Below are 16,971 nucleotides of genomic sequence, written 5' to 3'. Positions count from 1 at the left end.
CTTTGTTTTATAATAAGGGATGTAGCTCACCCAAGTTCTGACCCAACCTTACATAATGGCATATCTATCACTTACCTTAGTCCTAGAACTCACAGACTTCAGATTCCATTAACACGGAGAATTAGCAAACCAAAGCAGGGTTTTTGAAGCATATGGAAACCCACCTGAACCCACACACTATGAATGCTTGGTGTAGTTTAAAACAGACCAACGTGGTGTTCCACGTTATTTGAAGTTGTCGAACATGACTTTATGCATTTCCTTGTAGGATGAAAAAATGCATTTTCAGGTATAACAGAAAAACTTTTTTTTTTTTGGGGGGGGGGGGGGAGATCCTGTTATCACAAAACATTCAGCACTTAATAACCAAGAGTCAGGGACCTGACTCTTGTGGGGTGGGGTGCCAGGTACACACCATCCATTTTCGTGGCACTCTGAATCTAACACAAGGAACAAACACCAAGTTACCCGATTTCCCACAATCTCTTATGACTGTGATACAACCCTGGCAAGCAGGTGAGAAATCTCCTTAAAAACACCTTGATGTGATCTTCTCTCCAGCATTCTCTAATTATGTAGGCAACAATGCATTTATATAAAACAACTGTGAAAACAGTATATTTTCATTGTACTACTTAGAACAGTACCTTATAAGAAGCCGTTTCCCTGGCCTTCACGGAAAAGGGGCAAAATAAGAACCACTGGAGGACTGTGGCAAAATACTTTGACTCAGATTTCAGTAGATGGCTGTCTGTCTGTACCTGCACTGATGTTGTAAATAGTAAGATCTATATTAAAAAAGTGAATGTTGCCCTAACCAGTTCGGCTCAGTGGATAGAGCGTCGCCCTGAGGACTCAAGGGTCCCAGGTTCGATTCCGGTTAAGGGCATGTACCTTGGTTGCGAGCACATCCCCAGTGGGGGCTGTGCAGGAGGCAGCTGATCAATGATTCTCTCTCATCGATGTTTCTAACTCTCTATTCCTCTTCCTTCCTGTCAAAAAATCAATAAAATATATTTTTAAAAAAGTGAATGTTTTGCAGATCTGTGATGATAAAAGAAAAAAACAATTCTCAATCCTATATAATAAAAGCCTAATGTGCAAATTGTCTCCCAGACCGGGAGTTTGATTGGAAGTTTGACCCAGGGAGGGGCCAGCCAGCCAACTGCCTGTGGCCCCTCCACCCAACTGGCCCTGCCCCGGCCAGTGGCAGCAGGCAGCCTGGGCAAGGAGGCCTCGGCTGGCAGCTGGCAGCCGCTAGGGAACCTACCCATACACAAATTCTGTGCACTGGGCCTCTAGTTTAATAATATAGTAGTGAACTCCTTCCAAAATCATTTAAGGTACCACCTTTGGTAAGTGTAGCCATCATTTAATCTTACTGTCTCACTGCTTTTTAGTGTTGAATCTGAGAGAGGGGGGAAAAACAACCACCCACCAGAGGACACGTAATTTTGAGGTTCCATGAATACTTCTAAAATCAGAAAAGGTGATAGTGAAAACACGTTATCATGAAGTTTAACCTTTAGCAACTTAAGAATCCCACTAAGGAGTCATGACTTACCAAACATGGTGAGGCAAATACTAACAAGGAATTACAATGAAGATTAAACAAGTATATTAGTGACAAGATAAACCAGATTTATTCCTAAAGGAGGGAAATACAGTATAAGTATGTTATTTGAGATCTGTATTAGGTGATACTATGTTTAAACAAATCTACAGCCGAAACCGGTTTGGCTCAGTGGATAGAGCATCAGTCTGCAGACTGAAGGGTCCCGGGTTTGATTCCGGCCAAGGGCATGTACCTAGGTTGCGGACACATCCGCAGTGGGGGATGTGTAAGAGGCAGCTGATCAATGATTCTCTCTCATCGATATTTCTAGCTCTCTATCCCTCTCTGTGGAAAATCAATAAAATATATTTAATAAATAAATAAATAAATAAGTAAATCCTACACTGAAGAAAAGTGGTATATCTTAAAATATATTTTAAAAATCCAGTAGATGCCAGTTTAAATATGACACCTTTAGAAAATTTCAGGACTGATCCTCTTACCTATATCAGGAGTGCTGCTTTAAAAAATAAATTGGCTATTGGTATTAAAAACAAATATAAGTTTCATTACAAAAATTTGGAGAAGTGAAAATGAAATTTTAAAAATTATATCACAAACACAACCATTATTAGCAATGCATTCGCTTACAATCCTTTCCCCTGTGTCACTTTACTTAGATCATATTTTAATTACATTGAAAGCTTCTCTTTTTAAAAAAATAACTAAAATTAGTCAATAAAAATATAATTGAGGAACCAATTCAGCCTCTTTTTTCCAGCCACTTTCTGAAAATGACTTTGAACCTTCCCTTAAGACCATTTCCTCCTATAACATGACAGTATGAACTTAAACGTAGTTTAAAGAGTAAAAGAACTGAAATCAGGAGAAAATAAAAATGAGTAATCTAGATTTGCCTAAACTTGAGAAGACTGAATATACTAGTCAAAATATCCTATTTCTGATGTCACCATTAAAACTGATATTTTTCTTTTTTTCTTTTTTTTCTATTGAATTTCACCTAAAAGACTCTGCCACAAAAGAATTACCTTCACCTTTGGTATATTAAACATTATTAACAATTTTTCAAAGACATAATTTATTCCTGATATTAGATTTATCTATATTTCTTATATCTGATTTTATACCTTTCCTAACTTCTCAATATATTAAACATCTAAAAATCTTTACCTTTTTAATTCCTTTAAATCAGATTGATTCCTACCCACTTTCCCCTTCATCCCTTTGCCCAGTTTTTATTACAATTCTTTTTAGTTTTCACAAAATGCTCTTTAAAATGCACATTTTAATTCTACCAAATTTCAGTTATTGCTCTAATTTTGTCTCTAGGGTGAAAAAAAAAGAAGCAATCCAAAATTTAAAAAAGTACATTTTTAGGATGAAGTAAAAACGAAGAAGTAAAAAACAAAAACCTATTATAAATCAAACAATTCTGGTCACTAGAAAAATTTATCAGTGTCATGACATAAACCATTGCTGACCTAACCTTTAAGTTGAGAAGTACTGACAACAAACTAAGTTCTTTTATATCTGTCACCACTTTAAGATTAATGATTTTATTCAACATGACTATTTCATTTGAAGACAAGAATGGAGAATCATTGGAAATTTTAGTTCATCTACTATTAAGATAAATGATAGCATAATCGGTATAAATTCAAAGCTGGACTCCAGATTTTCAGTTCAGTACAATTCACCTGCTGGAAGTGCTAAGCACATCTTTTAAAACTGTCCGTTCTTTGGTAGAGCTAAATCATATGTTCCAAAGGAGTTAGCCATTCTCTATTAATGTGTAACACCCATTATGCATTAAAGTTCACTTGATCCAATTTAGATACTTTTGAAAGGAAATAAATTAGATTTACCAAATCTGAATTGAACAGTCTATAAAGCTTTGGGGTCATAATAAAAAAAATAAATGGTGGAAATAGTTCAATTTTAATTGGAGACAGCTTACGTTTAAATAAGGAACTTTTATTACCTTTTTTGGTCTATGTTAAAGGCAATATTATATAAAAAATGTTATATGCTTACTAGAGGCCTGATGTACAAAATTTGTGCACGGGAGGGGCGAGGGGTAGGTGGGTCCCTCAGCCTGACCTGCACCCTCTCCAATCTGGGAGCCCTCAGGGGATGTCCTACTGATGGCTTAGGCCTCCTCCCCGTGGTTCTCTACTCCCTGCAGTCTGCTTGCTGTAGGGGCCCTGCTGTATGTGCTCTGGCTTGCCACTGCGTCCAGGGGCCAGCAGGACTCTTGTCGTTCTCGGCGAGAGGCAAGCAGGACCCTGCAGTCTGCTCTCTGCTGGGGGGCCTGCTTGTCCCTCACTGCAGCGAGAGCTAAAAGGACGACTCGGGTGGGGCTGAGGAAACAGGGTGCTACCAGCTTTGTGATGGAATGAGGGTCAATTTGCACATTCCATCTTTATTAGATATAATTAGAGATATGTTTATATTTAGATTAACGTAAGTATTATATACTAACTAGAGGCCCGGTGCACGAAATTCGTGCACAGGGGTGTGTGTTCCTCAGCCCAACCTGCACCCTCTCCAATCTGGGACCCCTCAGGGGATGTTAGACTGCTGGGCCTAAACAGGCAGTGGGACATCCCTCTCACAATCCTGGACTGCTGGCTACCAACTGCTCACCTGCCAGCCCGATTGTCCCTATCTGCTTCTTCTTGCCAGCATGATCACCCCCTAACCACCCCTCTGCCAGCCTATGATGCCTAACTGCTCTCCTGCTGGCCTAATTGTCCCCAACTGCCCTCCCCTGCATATTCCTTCATTAGATAGGGGTTTTCCTTTAACATATTGGACAGCCCTTACTGGTTTGGCTCAGTGGATGGAGCAACAGGTCTGCAGATTCAAGGGTCCCAGGTTTGATTCCAGTCACGGCCATGTACCTTGGTTAGGGGCACATACCCAGTGGGGACTGTGCAGAAGGCAGCTGATCGATATTTCTCTCTCATGGATGTTTCTAGCTCTTTATCTCTTTCCTTCCTCTCTGTAAAATAGCAATAAAATATATATAAAAACAGAAACAGTTAAGATTCCTCCATATCTGCCTGGCTGGTGTGACTCGGTGGCTGGAAACCCAGGCTGGCCGGGAGGGGATACCGCGTGAGTCTGGTGCCGCTGCCAGCCTGAGACCCTAGGCGGGGAGCGTTGACGCAAACTGCTGCTTGGTGCTGGAGCATTCCCAAGTGGCTGCATGTGGGGTGGGAATGTCGCCATGTGACCATAGATGTTCCTGCCCTGCCCCCAGCCTCATGGCGCCTGCACTTATAGGCTCTGAGTGGTCAAGGGTGTTCTGGGACCCCTGCCACTCAGGCCCATGGGCCTACAACCTAGGAGCAGCCAGGGTCCGGAGGATGTTCCCGGGACCCAGGCCAATCAGCGCCTGTGTATGCAAATTAACCACCATATTTATTGGGTTAATTTGCATACTCGCTCTGATTAGCTGTGGGTGTAGTGAAGGTACAGTCAATTAGCATTTTCTCTTTTATTAGTGTAGACTAGTTTTCATAATAAGTAGTTACTCTGCTAATTATACTGTTTGATCATAATCCAGTTAGTAGTTTAAAAGCCAGATGATTTTCATTTGTTTTAAAAATGAAAATATATGTGTATATCCAACAGTATAGACAGCATTAAAAAAATCAGTTAATTGTATCTAATACAAAGGGTTATATATATATTTTAAGATTTTCACGTTTGTTGTTTTTTTTAAAAAATATATATTTTATTGATTTTTTACAGAGAGGAAGAGAGAGAGAGAGAGCTGGAAACATCGATGAAAGAGAATCATCAATCAGCTGCCTCTTGCATACCCCTACTGAGGGTGTGCCCGCAACTAAGGTACATCATGCCCTTGAATGGAATCGAACCTGGGACCTTTCATTCTGCAGGCCGACGCTCTATCCACTGAGCCAAACCGGTTTCAGCAAGATTTTTATGCTTTTTAAAAAATGATAGTATAAGTTTATCTATAACCAAAAGTACATAGCTATGCTAATAAAAAATATTTACAGTACTGAATTCAAATATAAAAGTATTAAAAATATATTTATATATCAAATATGCAAAAAATATAATTTAATGGTAATTTATAAGTACATCCAAAGAGCCAATTATTAAGAAGCTTCTTTTTAAAATAATTTAATAGAATTTCCCCATTCTAAAAATTCACATAAATTTACGTCTCAAGAAACAAAGATGTTTATGGGTCTTTGTTGCTTGGTGTTTTTATAAACTGAAAAAATGATTAAAAATATTTTGGAAAACAAAAACAAAAAAAAAAGGAAAAAGAAAAAAAATATTTTGGATGTTCTCAAATATTAGTATTTACTTAAGAGAGAGAACTCTTTTCTAAACATCTAAAATCAATGATGTCAAAATACCTTACATTTGTTTCTTCTGAAAAGGTATTCCGTTAGTATTTTTAGGATTTGTAGTATCTTGAATGATGGATGCCTAGAACTAAATAAAACAGTACCACAATCTTTTCTAATTAAGTAGTCTAAAAATATTTAATTGTATATCAGAGCAAGCGACCACCAAAATATATCCTCCCAAAATTCATTTTAATATACATGGTGAATCTTTTGATAAATTGATTCACAAGAAATACTAGTTAACTGTTGCATTTCTCCAGTTTTGACATCAGCAGCCATTAATTTCAAGGATGCCATCATTGACCTTTCTAACACTATCCACATTTGTTATAAAAACAATTATCATTCTGAATTCTGCAAACTGCACGTCAAAAAGAGGTGTGACTGGTATGCAAGCCACAGGATAAATGCCTAAGGGAAGGAATGCCTCATGTCACTCAAAGATGACCCCTTCCTACTGATTAAGGAACAACAGTGACAGGCTCTCATCAAGTTCTTCACTTAACTGGAAAGGTGTGTAAAATCATATGGATTGCACATTCCACCAATAATTTTTTCACATGGAGATATTCATTTAAGTGTCTATAACAGCATAAACAAAAATGACAAGCATTTCCTGGCATTTATATAAACTATACTAGCATTAATGCATTTGTGTTTACCTAGGAATGAGTACTAGTTCATTAAGAATGCAAAAGCATGCCCTATATTCTATTGACTCTAAAACAAAATTACTAAAAATTATACTGATCAAAGGATTAAACTACTATACCTTTGTAATATTCACATTTAAAAGCTAAAACAGGGCACCATTAATTAAATTTTAGAAATGTGCAAAACTGGAATTTATTCAACAGCCTATACAGAAGACAATAAAACTAACAATATTTAAGGCCAGTTTACCTTCCTGGACTATAAGCTTTCCTCCTTTCATTGTGGACAGCCCATTAAGCACACCACCTGGTAAGTAATAGGTGTTCAAGAAACGAAAAATTTAAAACATTGGTTAATTTCACACTTGATTTATATGAAGATTAATGTTTTCCTAGTCATCTTGGAGTTAACAATGACAAAAAATGTATATACTTCAACCACTTTATTGTGCCTAGGGAATTAAGAACTAACAAGCTAGAAAACTCTAACTTTATAGAGACCCTCCCTAAGGAGTTTCTAGGAACTATTTAAAAATATGTTTAAAATATATATCTCTTTATTGACTTCAGAGAGGAAGGGAGGATAGAAACATCAATGATGAGAGAAAATCATTGACTGCCTCCTGCACGTCCCCTACAGGGGACTGAGCCCGCAACCCAGACATGTGCCCTTGACTGGAATCAAACCCGGGACCCCTCAGTCCACAGGCTGATGCTCTATCCATTGAGCCAAGCCGGCCAGGACTATTTTAAATTTTTTACATTCCTAATACTCGTGGGGACTACGCATACTGAAAACTGAAATTTAATAGCTCAGAAATCTCCTTTTCAACTTGTATTGTACTTAAGGGCTTTTATGGGCTCTTTAAAAGAAAACACACAAACCGAAACCGGTTTGGCTCAGTGGATAGAGTGTGGGCCTGAGGACTGAGGGGTCCCAGGTTTGATTCAAGTCAAGGGCATATACTTGGTTGCGGGCACACCCCCAATGGGTGTATGTGTGTGTGTGTGTGTGTGTGTGTGTGCAGGAGGCAGCTGATCGATGATTCTCTCTCATCGATGTTTCTAACTCTCTATCCCTCTCTCTTCCTCTCCGTTAAAAAAAAAAAAAGCACATACACACACAAAAACAAACAAAAAAACCAATTTCATTGAACTATGATATGAACTCTGCCAGAATACAGTGAATAACATTACCTAGCCTATTTCAGCCACTAACTAAAAAGTCAGAATTCAAAGACTATGAATTTTAATTTATTTATTAAAATTTGGACTTCCTCCAACTCTAAGATTTGAGGCAATTATGTTTTCTAAATTATAAGAACTTATACTGGGAATGTTCTCATTGCAGGTTTAGTTAGGTTCATGTACATTTACTGGTATTGCCAACTAGGCCACAGAGCATAGTAACTTATGTTGGACCAACTTGTGCTTCTGCAGAAGTGCAAAGCTGCAACATCTTAAAGACAGAGTCCTCAATGGCTTTGAGTGTTTAATATGTCATGTCATCAAGGCTTGTAGAAGGTGACAATTAGAAATTCAAATATACCAATTGCAAATAAATGAGTGTGTCTTCGGAAGATTAAATTTAAAAACTTTTTCTTAGCAGTGCAAAATACTATCTTTTCACTTAAATGATTCATGACAACTAAAAAAGAAGGTAGGAACTAGAAAGAAACTTTTATTAGTGCCATATTGGGTATTAGTACAAACAATTCTTCACAACAAAGATACCTGGTGTTATCTCCATTTAATAGGTAAGGAAACTAAAGCTCAGAAAGGAACTTAATCTGCAATTTAGATACCAGTAATAAGAAATTAGACAAGGATTTAAAACAGTCTGATGTCAAAGTCTATATTTTTAAGTTTATATTAGTTTACAAAGCAAATGTTATTCTGGATACCTTCAACTATAAAGAAAAGTGGTTTCTCTTTGGAATAAAAATGTTCTTATTCATTATCTGAGGAATTTAGGAACATTTGTGTGTTTTTTAAATATATTTGATTTTTTTTACAGAGAGTAAGAGAGAGGGATAGAGTTAGAAACATCAATGAAAAAGACATCGATCAGCTGCCTCTTGCACAACCAACTGGGGATGTGCCTGCAACCAAGGTACACGCCCTTGACTGGAATCAAACCCGGGACTTTTCAGTCCGCAGGCCAATGCTCTATCCATTGAGCCAAACTGGATTCGACTCTAGGAACATTTTAATGTTCCTTAATGTCCTCTCATTACTGGGACTTCGGCAGATTCAGTAAAGATTAAAAGAAGAATCTGTGCCCTAGCTGGTTTGGCTCAGTGGATAGGGCACGGGCCTGTGGACTGAAGGGTCCCATATTCAATTCCGGTCAAGGGCACATGCCTGGGTTGCTGGTTTGATCCCCAAGAGGGGGAACACAGGAGTCAGCTGATCAATGATTCACTCTCATTATTGGTGTTTCTCTATCTCTCCCTCTCCTTTCTTCTCTGAAATCAATAAAATATATAAAAAAATTTGTATGATGTTATATTTGAAGGCTAATTAGAACTAAAATATTTATAGTATGTATACAAATTACTGATTTAAAAAGAGAAAAATAACTGATTTTAATCAGAGCTGATATACTGAGTTTTCAATTTAGATTATAAATTCTAACTCAGCATTTGTATTTTTTATCAATTTCAATATCAATTTCTAAGATAAAACTGAAGTGTGTTTCTTTAGCAGATTAATTGCTGGGAGATCTTCATTATAGTTACATAAAAGCAAAATATAAGGGTTTTTTTTGTTGTTTGTTTTTTAAAAATATATTTTATTGATTTTTTACAGAAAGGAGAGAGGGATAAAGAGCTAGAAACATCGATGAGAGAGAAACATTGACCAGCTGCTTCTTGCACACCCCCTACTGGGGATGTGCCCGCAACCAATGTACATGCCCTTGACCGGAATCGAACCTGGGACCTTTCAGTCCGCAGACCGACACTCTACCGCTGAGCCAAACCGGTTTCAGCGCAAAATATAAGTTTTAATGTTTCTTTTCCAGCTGTATCACATGTAACTTATTTCCACTAGTGAAGCAACTCCAATTTCAATAGTGGTATTATCCACACCCTTTCTTTTAGCTTTACAATAAATAGCTATAATGAAAAAAAACTGCAAATTGAAATGTTACTGCTCTGTAAATTCATACTATACATTAAGATTTTAGATAATCTGAAATCTATTAGTTTTCAACTATAATCTTAATATTTAATAAAACTTATTAAAGAGACTGTTTTCACTTATAGAGTATTGGTTACACAGAGTGGAAATACACTTTTATGTGAACTGATAAAATAGATCAAGAAATCATATTGTTAAACTCTGCACATCCATTGTACTTAAAAACCAAAAGAAGTATTGTAATTTTAGCAATGTTTATTTTAGAAACACACAAAACTAAAATAGGTATTTTAGTCCAAGAGTCTACAGAGGAGAAACAGGGAACTACACGTGTAGGTGAACATTTGCATGAATATCCTTGCCATGATTCTAAGACCCGGAATACCTAGAATAGAGAACATTACAGTTTGGGGGGAAAAATATTTAAATTAAATTAAATATTTTTTTACATGTACAATATAAATAGATAAATAATATCACTTTTGGAAAAAAAATAATCATAAAGATGAAAGACAGCAGTGTTTATCAAGCAAAACTATCCTTTTTTACTTCTGAGTCAAATCCCATACTGGAAAAAGACAAAAAAGCTTAAATATAGTTTTGTATAAGTTGTTTAGTGCTTTTAAAATTTATCAAGGCTGCAAATTCTGTCAATAAAACAAATAAAACAAAAGATGTTAATGAGCATGTAAATGACAAAGCAAGCTGAGCAGGTTTAGAAAGTTGATTCATATTTTTGGCATCATCATGAAAACTCTGTGATTGACCGACACATCATTTCCAAAGTCACAAGTAAGGCCTCAGTGTGAACTCCAGGACAGACTTTTAAATTTTCAGGGAGTTCCTTAAGAATATTTGGGAGTTTCAGCAAAGTCTTTATATTTCTACCATAAAGATCCAACAACCAGTCAGTATGAGCACTGGTGGTTTCCTTGTAATTCTTACAAGCCATAAGCATTTCATTTAGATGAGTTAACCCTTTGAAAGCTAAGAGAAACTCTGAAGATAAATCAAAAATTGAACAAAAATTTAGCAACATCCTACTAAGTAAAAATGAGCCGAATTCAAGTTGCTGATGGTAAAAATGTTTCTCTGTTTGTGCATGAAAGTTCTCCAATGTATCTTCCATTTTTGTGAGAGCAAAGAGTTCTTCCTTGACTTGAGATGATAAAACATAATCCAAGGGCAGTTCCCCCTTAGAGTTCCTTTGCTGTAAGAGCACTGGGCCTACGAAAAGAATGCAAAATGTTAAACTGTTTTTATTTTGGCAGCTTAACAGCTCTTTTCTCTCCTTTTATTTAAAGCACCCAGGACTTTGTTTACGATCATATTTTGTACTAATTCATGTTGACATTAACTGGCTATACACATTGACTGACTAATGGTACATTTAGAGAAACCAAAATTCTAGTTCATTGCCTAATGAGAATTGCCTACTAATATATATGATTATAAATTAAAAATAAAACTTTTATGAAACTTCATAAATTGTCATCCTGAAATAAAAATTTCAACGTTCCTAGAATACATTAACTAAAATATTCAACTTAAATTCTGTGTAAGAGTCTTAAAGTATCTCATGAATCACAGGGGAAAGTAGTGCCCCTTCCATTGATGACAGGTGACTGTAGCAGGGCAAAGGCTGAAAAACCTTGCACAAACACAGAATCTTTCATTTACCATTGTTCATGTTCAATTTTTAGTAGAGATAACTGATTTTTAAAAAAATAAAGTGTAACTCTTCCGGGTCAAACTCAGATTTCATCCATCTATTCTAGCTAAACCCATCTAACCATCTACTTAGAAACTATTGACAATAGTGTGTGTTCTCTAGGTAGTAAAGGATGATGAAGGAGGAGCAAAACAATAACTCAGTATTTGATCACATAGTAAATAAATATTTGTATATATGTCAGTCAACTACTGTAATTATTTATACATTTTGCCATAAAATAGAAAGTTTTTAGTACTAGCAGACAATGAGAAGGTCCTATTATATAATATAGATCATATTGCCACAGAAAGAGCATTGTTTATATTTACTAAAACTCTTAATGATGTGATCAGACATATGTGGGAGTCTATACAAAATATATTTAATATACAAGATCAACCACTGTTGATACAATTCATGTGTAATTTAAGAAAAAGAATTCTAAATCAGTATTAGGTTTCTTTTCATTATGTTGATATTTCAAAAAAAGAAATTACTCCTGTTAAAAGAAATTACATTGCCTGGCCAGTGTTGCTCAATGGTTGAGCATCAACCTATGAACCAGGAGTTCATGGCTAGATTCTTTCTTGGTCAGGGAACATGCCTGGGTTTACAAGCTCGATCCCCCAGTAGGGGGCGTACAAGAGGCAGTCAATCAATTTAATCATTGATGTTTCTATCTTTCTCCCCCTCCCCCTCTGTGAAATCAATAAAAACATATTTTTAAAAATTACCAAAACATTGCAGACACAGAAGATACCAAAAGTAAAGTTTTAGAGATACAAATAAACTCTTAAAAGTTATTGCTTTCAAGACTGAGTGACTCAAAATGAGAAAGTAATATAATGATTAAAATGATGGTATCAAAGCATTTGACAAGTCCACACTTAGAATATAACTAAAGCAAAGATAAGTCTGTATGATTGACAAAGGACCTTGATAAATGCAAGTACAAGTATTGTACATTTCCTCTTAGTACAAGAGACTCATTTTATCCAAGGACTCTAGAAGAATTCACATTGGTTGGTATAATGCTCCTCTGAAGAGTTGGACTTAATATAATAATGGCTATTATATCAACTTAGAATATTAGAAGCAGGGCAAATATTGGCTTGGGATGTCAGGTACATGGTTGAATAGAAAAATAAAACACTTGGAAGATAAAATGTTATGTTTCAATAAACATATAGTACTGGAAAATATATTATAAAATGGTGTCAGTAAAACACACATGAAGGCCTTTAGGGGGCAGGAGAAGACTATAAATTACCAACTATCTTAAGCTGCCAAGCTATACAGCCTTTCTTTGAGAGATATTGTAAAAAGACATCAAAAGAAAATACGCTTTTTATTTTCATGCAGAATCAAATAGCTTTAATTATGAGAAAAAGGAATTTTAAATTTCAAGTTAAAATTGGTATAAAAAAATCCCAGTACATTTATATAAATCTTTACTTTTGCATTGTAAGCTAGTCATCAGTTTTCCTTTGTTTTTCTTTTAAAATGCAAATCAGCTTTGAATATTTTGGTGTAAAATTTCTATTAAGTTCACATATAAGAAGAATGTCATTGAACAGAGGTGGGGTAATAAAAGCAAAGATGAAATATCAGCAGAAAAAGCAGAAGGTGAATATAAGCTTAAGCTGCCTCCATTATCAAATCCCTGCACAACATATATTACCTTTTAAAAATCCTCCTACTATAACTTAATTGACTGCAAACTGTGAATGAAGATATTCTAGGATACTTTTCTTTTTAATAGTCTGTAAAGAAATGACTCATTACAAAAGATTGAGTTAGCAGTTATACATAGGAAATGAAACAAGAATGAAAAATCCAAGTAACCACAATTGAACATTTATATCCTTTTATTAATAAGATCTCAGAAATGGCTGCTTCACAAAGACATTACACACTTTAAGTATGAGGATTAATTTAAAACAAACACACTCAATTAAAAATACATTTTCATACACAAACTTAAACAGGCTTAATTCTACAATAAATAAATACATATTATGAAAAGACTTTTAATTCCTTCTTAATAAAAGGTGCTAGATTCTAGGAGACTTTTTATCTTTACTTTTTCATTAATATAAAATAAAGCATCTTTCCTTAAAGATCTTATATTTAGAAAATGCTATCAACCTCAGAGATTCATAAAAAAACTGGATAATTTATCAAAACCCATTTAGCATAAATGCACTCACCCCCACGCTGGAGCAGCAGCTTGCCAATTTCTACATGTCCGTTTGACAGTGCATCATGCAAAGGAGTCACCCCGTCCACTTGAGTGAGCAGATCTACCTCTGGACAACGTTGCAAAATTTCCTGGACACACACTGTGTTGCCATAGTTACAAGCTTCATGCAAAGGCGTCCAGCCAGCATTGTCTACATTAAAAATCAAGACAAGTTTTAAAACAGCAAAAGTAAGGCTTTAGGTAGTGAAGTAATGATGATACTCCTCTTATCTGTGTGACTTTCTATGTGCTTCATATACAAATAGAATGCTCTGATAAAAATTCCTAGGGTGCAATCATATTTATAACTGTAAGAAAAATAAATTTAAATACATTAAAACAATTTTAGAACATTGATGTTGGGATCTTATCAAAATATGTATATCAAAAAATGTTTCTGCACTATTAGCTATATATCAATTTATAATGAATTTCTTGGTTTTACTATTTGTAATATTTTAAAGGTATGTAAGGAAATATACTTAAATGATTTTTCTTAACATTGATATTTAATTATTTAATATCACAAATATTAAGATATTGGATTAGACCACAAAGATTTAGAACTTACCTTTAACATTAATGTCTATTCCTGGCAAAGAGAGAAGAAGAATCAATTTCTCCACTTGGTTATTTATGCAAGCTCTATGGAGGGCTGTTTCTCCTGCCATAAAATATTAATAGATTATTCCAGAGAAGACAAGATAGCAACTAAAGAAAATAATCAAAGGGCATGAACTAGGAGATCTGGCCCCATAACATAATTTATTGAGTATTCCTTTTCACTGGCTTAAACATCTCGCATTAAATAAAGAGGGGAGAGAGCCCCACCAATCCACAGAGCTACTGTTCTATCAGCGATTCAGCAATGAAATTTTACTGCAAAAGATTTAACACAGGCATTGTCTCCCCCTAGTTCAAGGTTTAAAGCTTCAATCCTGCTATAAAACCCCAAATGATCAGAGAACACCAAAAATACTGGGTTTTGTGGCAATAAAAGTTTAGAGTGCAATTGCCCTCTCTTAAATTTATTCATGAACCTACGTTAAATGCATGGCTTTTTTTTTTTTTTTTTTTTTAAATACAGCATTTATAGCTTAATTCAAATGAATGTTTCTGGCTAAGCACGAGTGCCTCTACACACTCAAGAACTTCAAATCCATTAGATGGTTTGCTGCTTCTCAATAGGCTGTCTGGCTTGGCTACAGCAGCACAGAGAAGGAGAAATGGGGGAATCTTAATATAAACACACACACACACACACACACACACACACACACACACACACACGAATAAAAAGATTTAAAGCTGAACAAGAGTGACAAATAGAATGGCAAAGTTTTTTCTAGGAGGAAAGCAATTAGTGCCTGCTGGCTAAAATAGTCTACATTTATCTCTGCTCTAACCAAGATTAGTAAGATATAAGTGATCATTTGAAGTAAGGGGAATAAAAGAAAAACTTAAAAGTACTTAAAAAACAAATGAAATACTGAATCAAATTTTTTCTTGCTGGAAAGTACTAAGCACATTTTCAGTGTTTTGTTTTATAGATTGTCTCTGTAACTTCTACCAAAACATTCTTTTACATGCACTGAAAAGCTTTTAAAGTTTTTCTCTACTACTTTTCTTCTCCCCCCCAGTTCCTCCTGCTGTTCAGCCTAGTCGTTCATATTCATTTCACTTTCTGACATAATAAACAAAGAAAAAGGACACTGTTTTGTGAAGTTAATATCTTTATTCATTTAATACATTTTTTCACATTTTGAGCCAAATGAGCAGTTATTTTGATTTTTTGATATGCAATTATGAACTTATATCATGCTAAAAGTATAACAGCTTCACTATTAGTTTCCACTGGTGTCATAATGATGTTTGAATTAAAAAGACAATACTACAAATAAACAAGAGACTCAGAAGTTTACTTTGACCAAGAATAGACTTGTAAAAGGTAACATATTTGTGAGTTAGGAGATGTCTAAGTAAAAGAGGTGCTGGAGTGAATGATTACAACACTATTCTTGTTACTCCATCCTTTAAGTACTGAGGTTCCAGTATAGTTAGAACCAAAAGCCAAACACATTTCATAGTCTGGGCTCAATGCCTGGAAGAAAAGAGTCCATATGCTTAACACAGCTATGTAACATAGCCTAGTCCTTATTCTTTGTTCACAAAATGTCTAGGACTGAGAGAGATGAAGACTGAATTATACTTTCAAATCAAAAGATACTGATCCTAAGCAGCACAGGTTGAGGTAGAATAAAAAAGTATGGAGGGCAAGTCTGGGAAAACCTCAGTGTGAACTATATACACTGCGTTCTGTATTTGAGAAACAAGGGGAGAAAAGGGGAGGAATACCCTATTATACTGGGAATTAAAAATTACTTTCTTCAAATAAATGACAGTTCAAAAAAATAATGCTTTTCAGAAAAATGTTTCCTGGACCTACTCTAACAGTTAAGTTCTGGTACTCGTCAGGGCCAGTGTGTGAAACTTGCAAATAATGACTGCAACCATGAAAAGTTCCTATCATAGATTAATTGAGACATTTGAAATACCTTTTAGATTAGTCTTGTGGATATTCATCTTTTTTACTAAAGAGGGGCAATTCTCCTTAGAACAGGACAATTCTCCTTCTGACTTCTTTTTCCACCTTTTTAATGATGAGGAACATTTAGCAAGATTCAGTTCTCTGAAAAGAAAGTAAGAAATGTAAAAGCTTTCTTTTCTCACCAAGGCATGGCAGTATACATTAGATGATGAGTATTTAAAAAAATCTGGCCCTCTTTTAATTTAGACCCTTTTATTCATTCAAATCTTTACAGCTTTCTATTTTTACATTTATTTCAACTGTACAGAAAAATTGTAATATATTAATTTTAATTTTATTAACTTTGTACCTCAACTGCCCAGTTTATGAATATGAAAAATGTAAAGAAAGAGACAAAATAAATGATATATGGCAGAAAGAATAAAACAAAATGCAAAAATTAAAATGCAGGCCTCTCGCCGAAACCGGTTTGGCTCAGTGGTAGAGCGTCGGTCTGCGGACTGAAAGGTCCCAGGTTCAATTCCGGTCAAGGGCATGTACATTGGTTGCGGGCACATTCCCGGTAGGGGGTGTGCAAGAGGCAGCTGGTCAATGTTTCTCTCTCATTGACGTTTCTAACTCTCTCTCCCTCTCCTTCTTCTCTGTAAAAAATCAAAAAGGTATATTAAAAAAATAAAATAAAATAAAATAAAATAAAATA

At 35.3% G+C, this 16,971-nt stretch overlaps 1 protein-coding gene across 2 annotated transcripts in view; it reads right to left on the bottom strand.

The window, feature by feature from the left end:
* Nucleotides 1–10,002: 10,002 nt before the first annotated feature.
* Nucleotides 10,003–16,971, bottom strand: part of SLF1 (SMC5-SMC6 complex localization factor 1) — a 63,422-nt gene continuing 56,453 nt past the window's right edge. For both annotated transcript variants that reach the window (XM_036410066.2, XM_045571738.1), the window contains 4 exons: nucleotides 16,279–16,412; nucleotides 14,295–14,387; nucleotides 13,692–13,874; nucleotides 10,003–10,994 (listed from right to left, as the gene is read on the bottom strand). In XM_036410066.2, the coding sequence (XP_036265959.1) occupies nucleotides 10,513–10,994; nucleotides 13,692–13,874; nucleotides 14,295–14,387; nucleotides 16,279–16,412 (892 nt within the window). In that variant the 3' untranslated portion in view covers nucleotides 10,003–10,512. The remainder of the gene's footprint in view (nucleotides 10,995–13,691; nucleotides 13,875–14,294; nucleotides 14,388–16,278; nucleotides 16,413–16,971) is intronic.

The sequence above is a fragment of the Pipistrellus kuhlii genome, unplaced genomic scaffold (genome assembly GCF_014108245.1).
Source record: "Pipistrellus kuhlii isolate mPipKuh1 unplaced genomic scaffold, mPipKuh1.p scaffold_m20_p_4, whole genome shotgun sequence".
Lineage (NCBI taxonomy): Eukaryota > Metazoa > Chordata > Mammalia > Chiroptera > Vespertilionidae > Pipistrellus > Pipistrellus kuhlii.
Note: the sequence above shows the minus strand (reverse complement) of the source record. Positions and strands in the feature narration are given on the sequence as shown.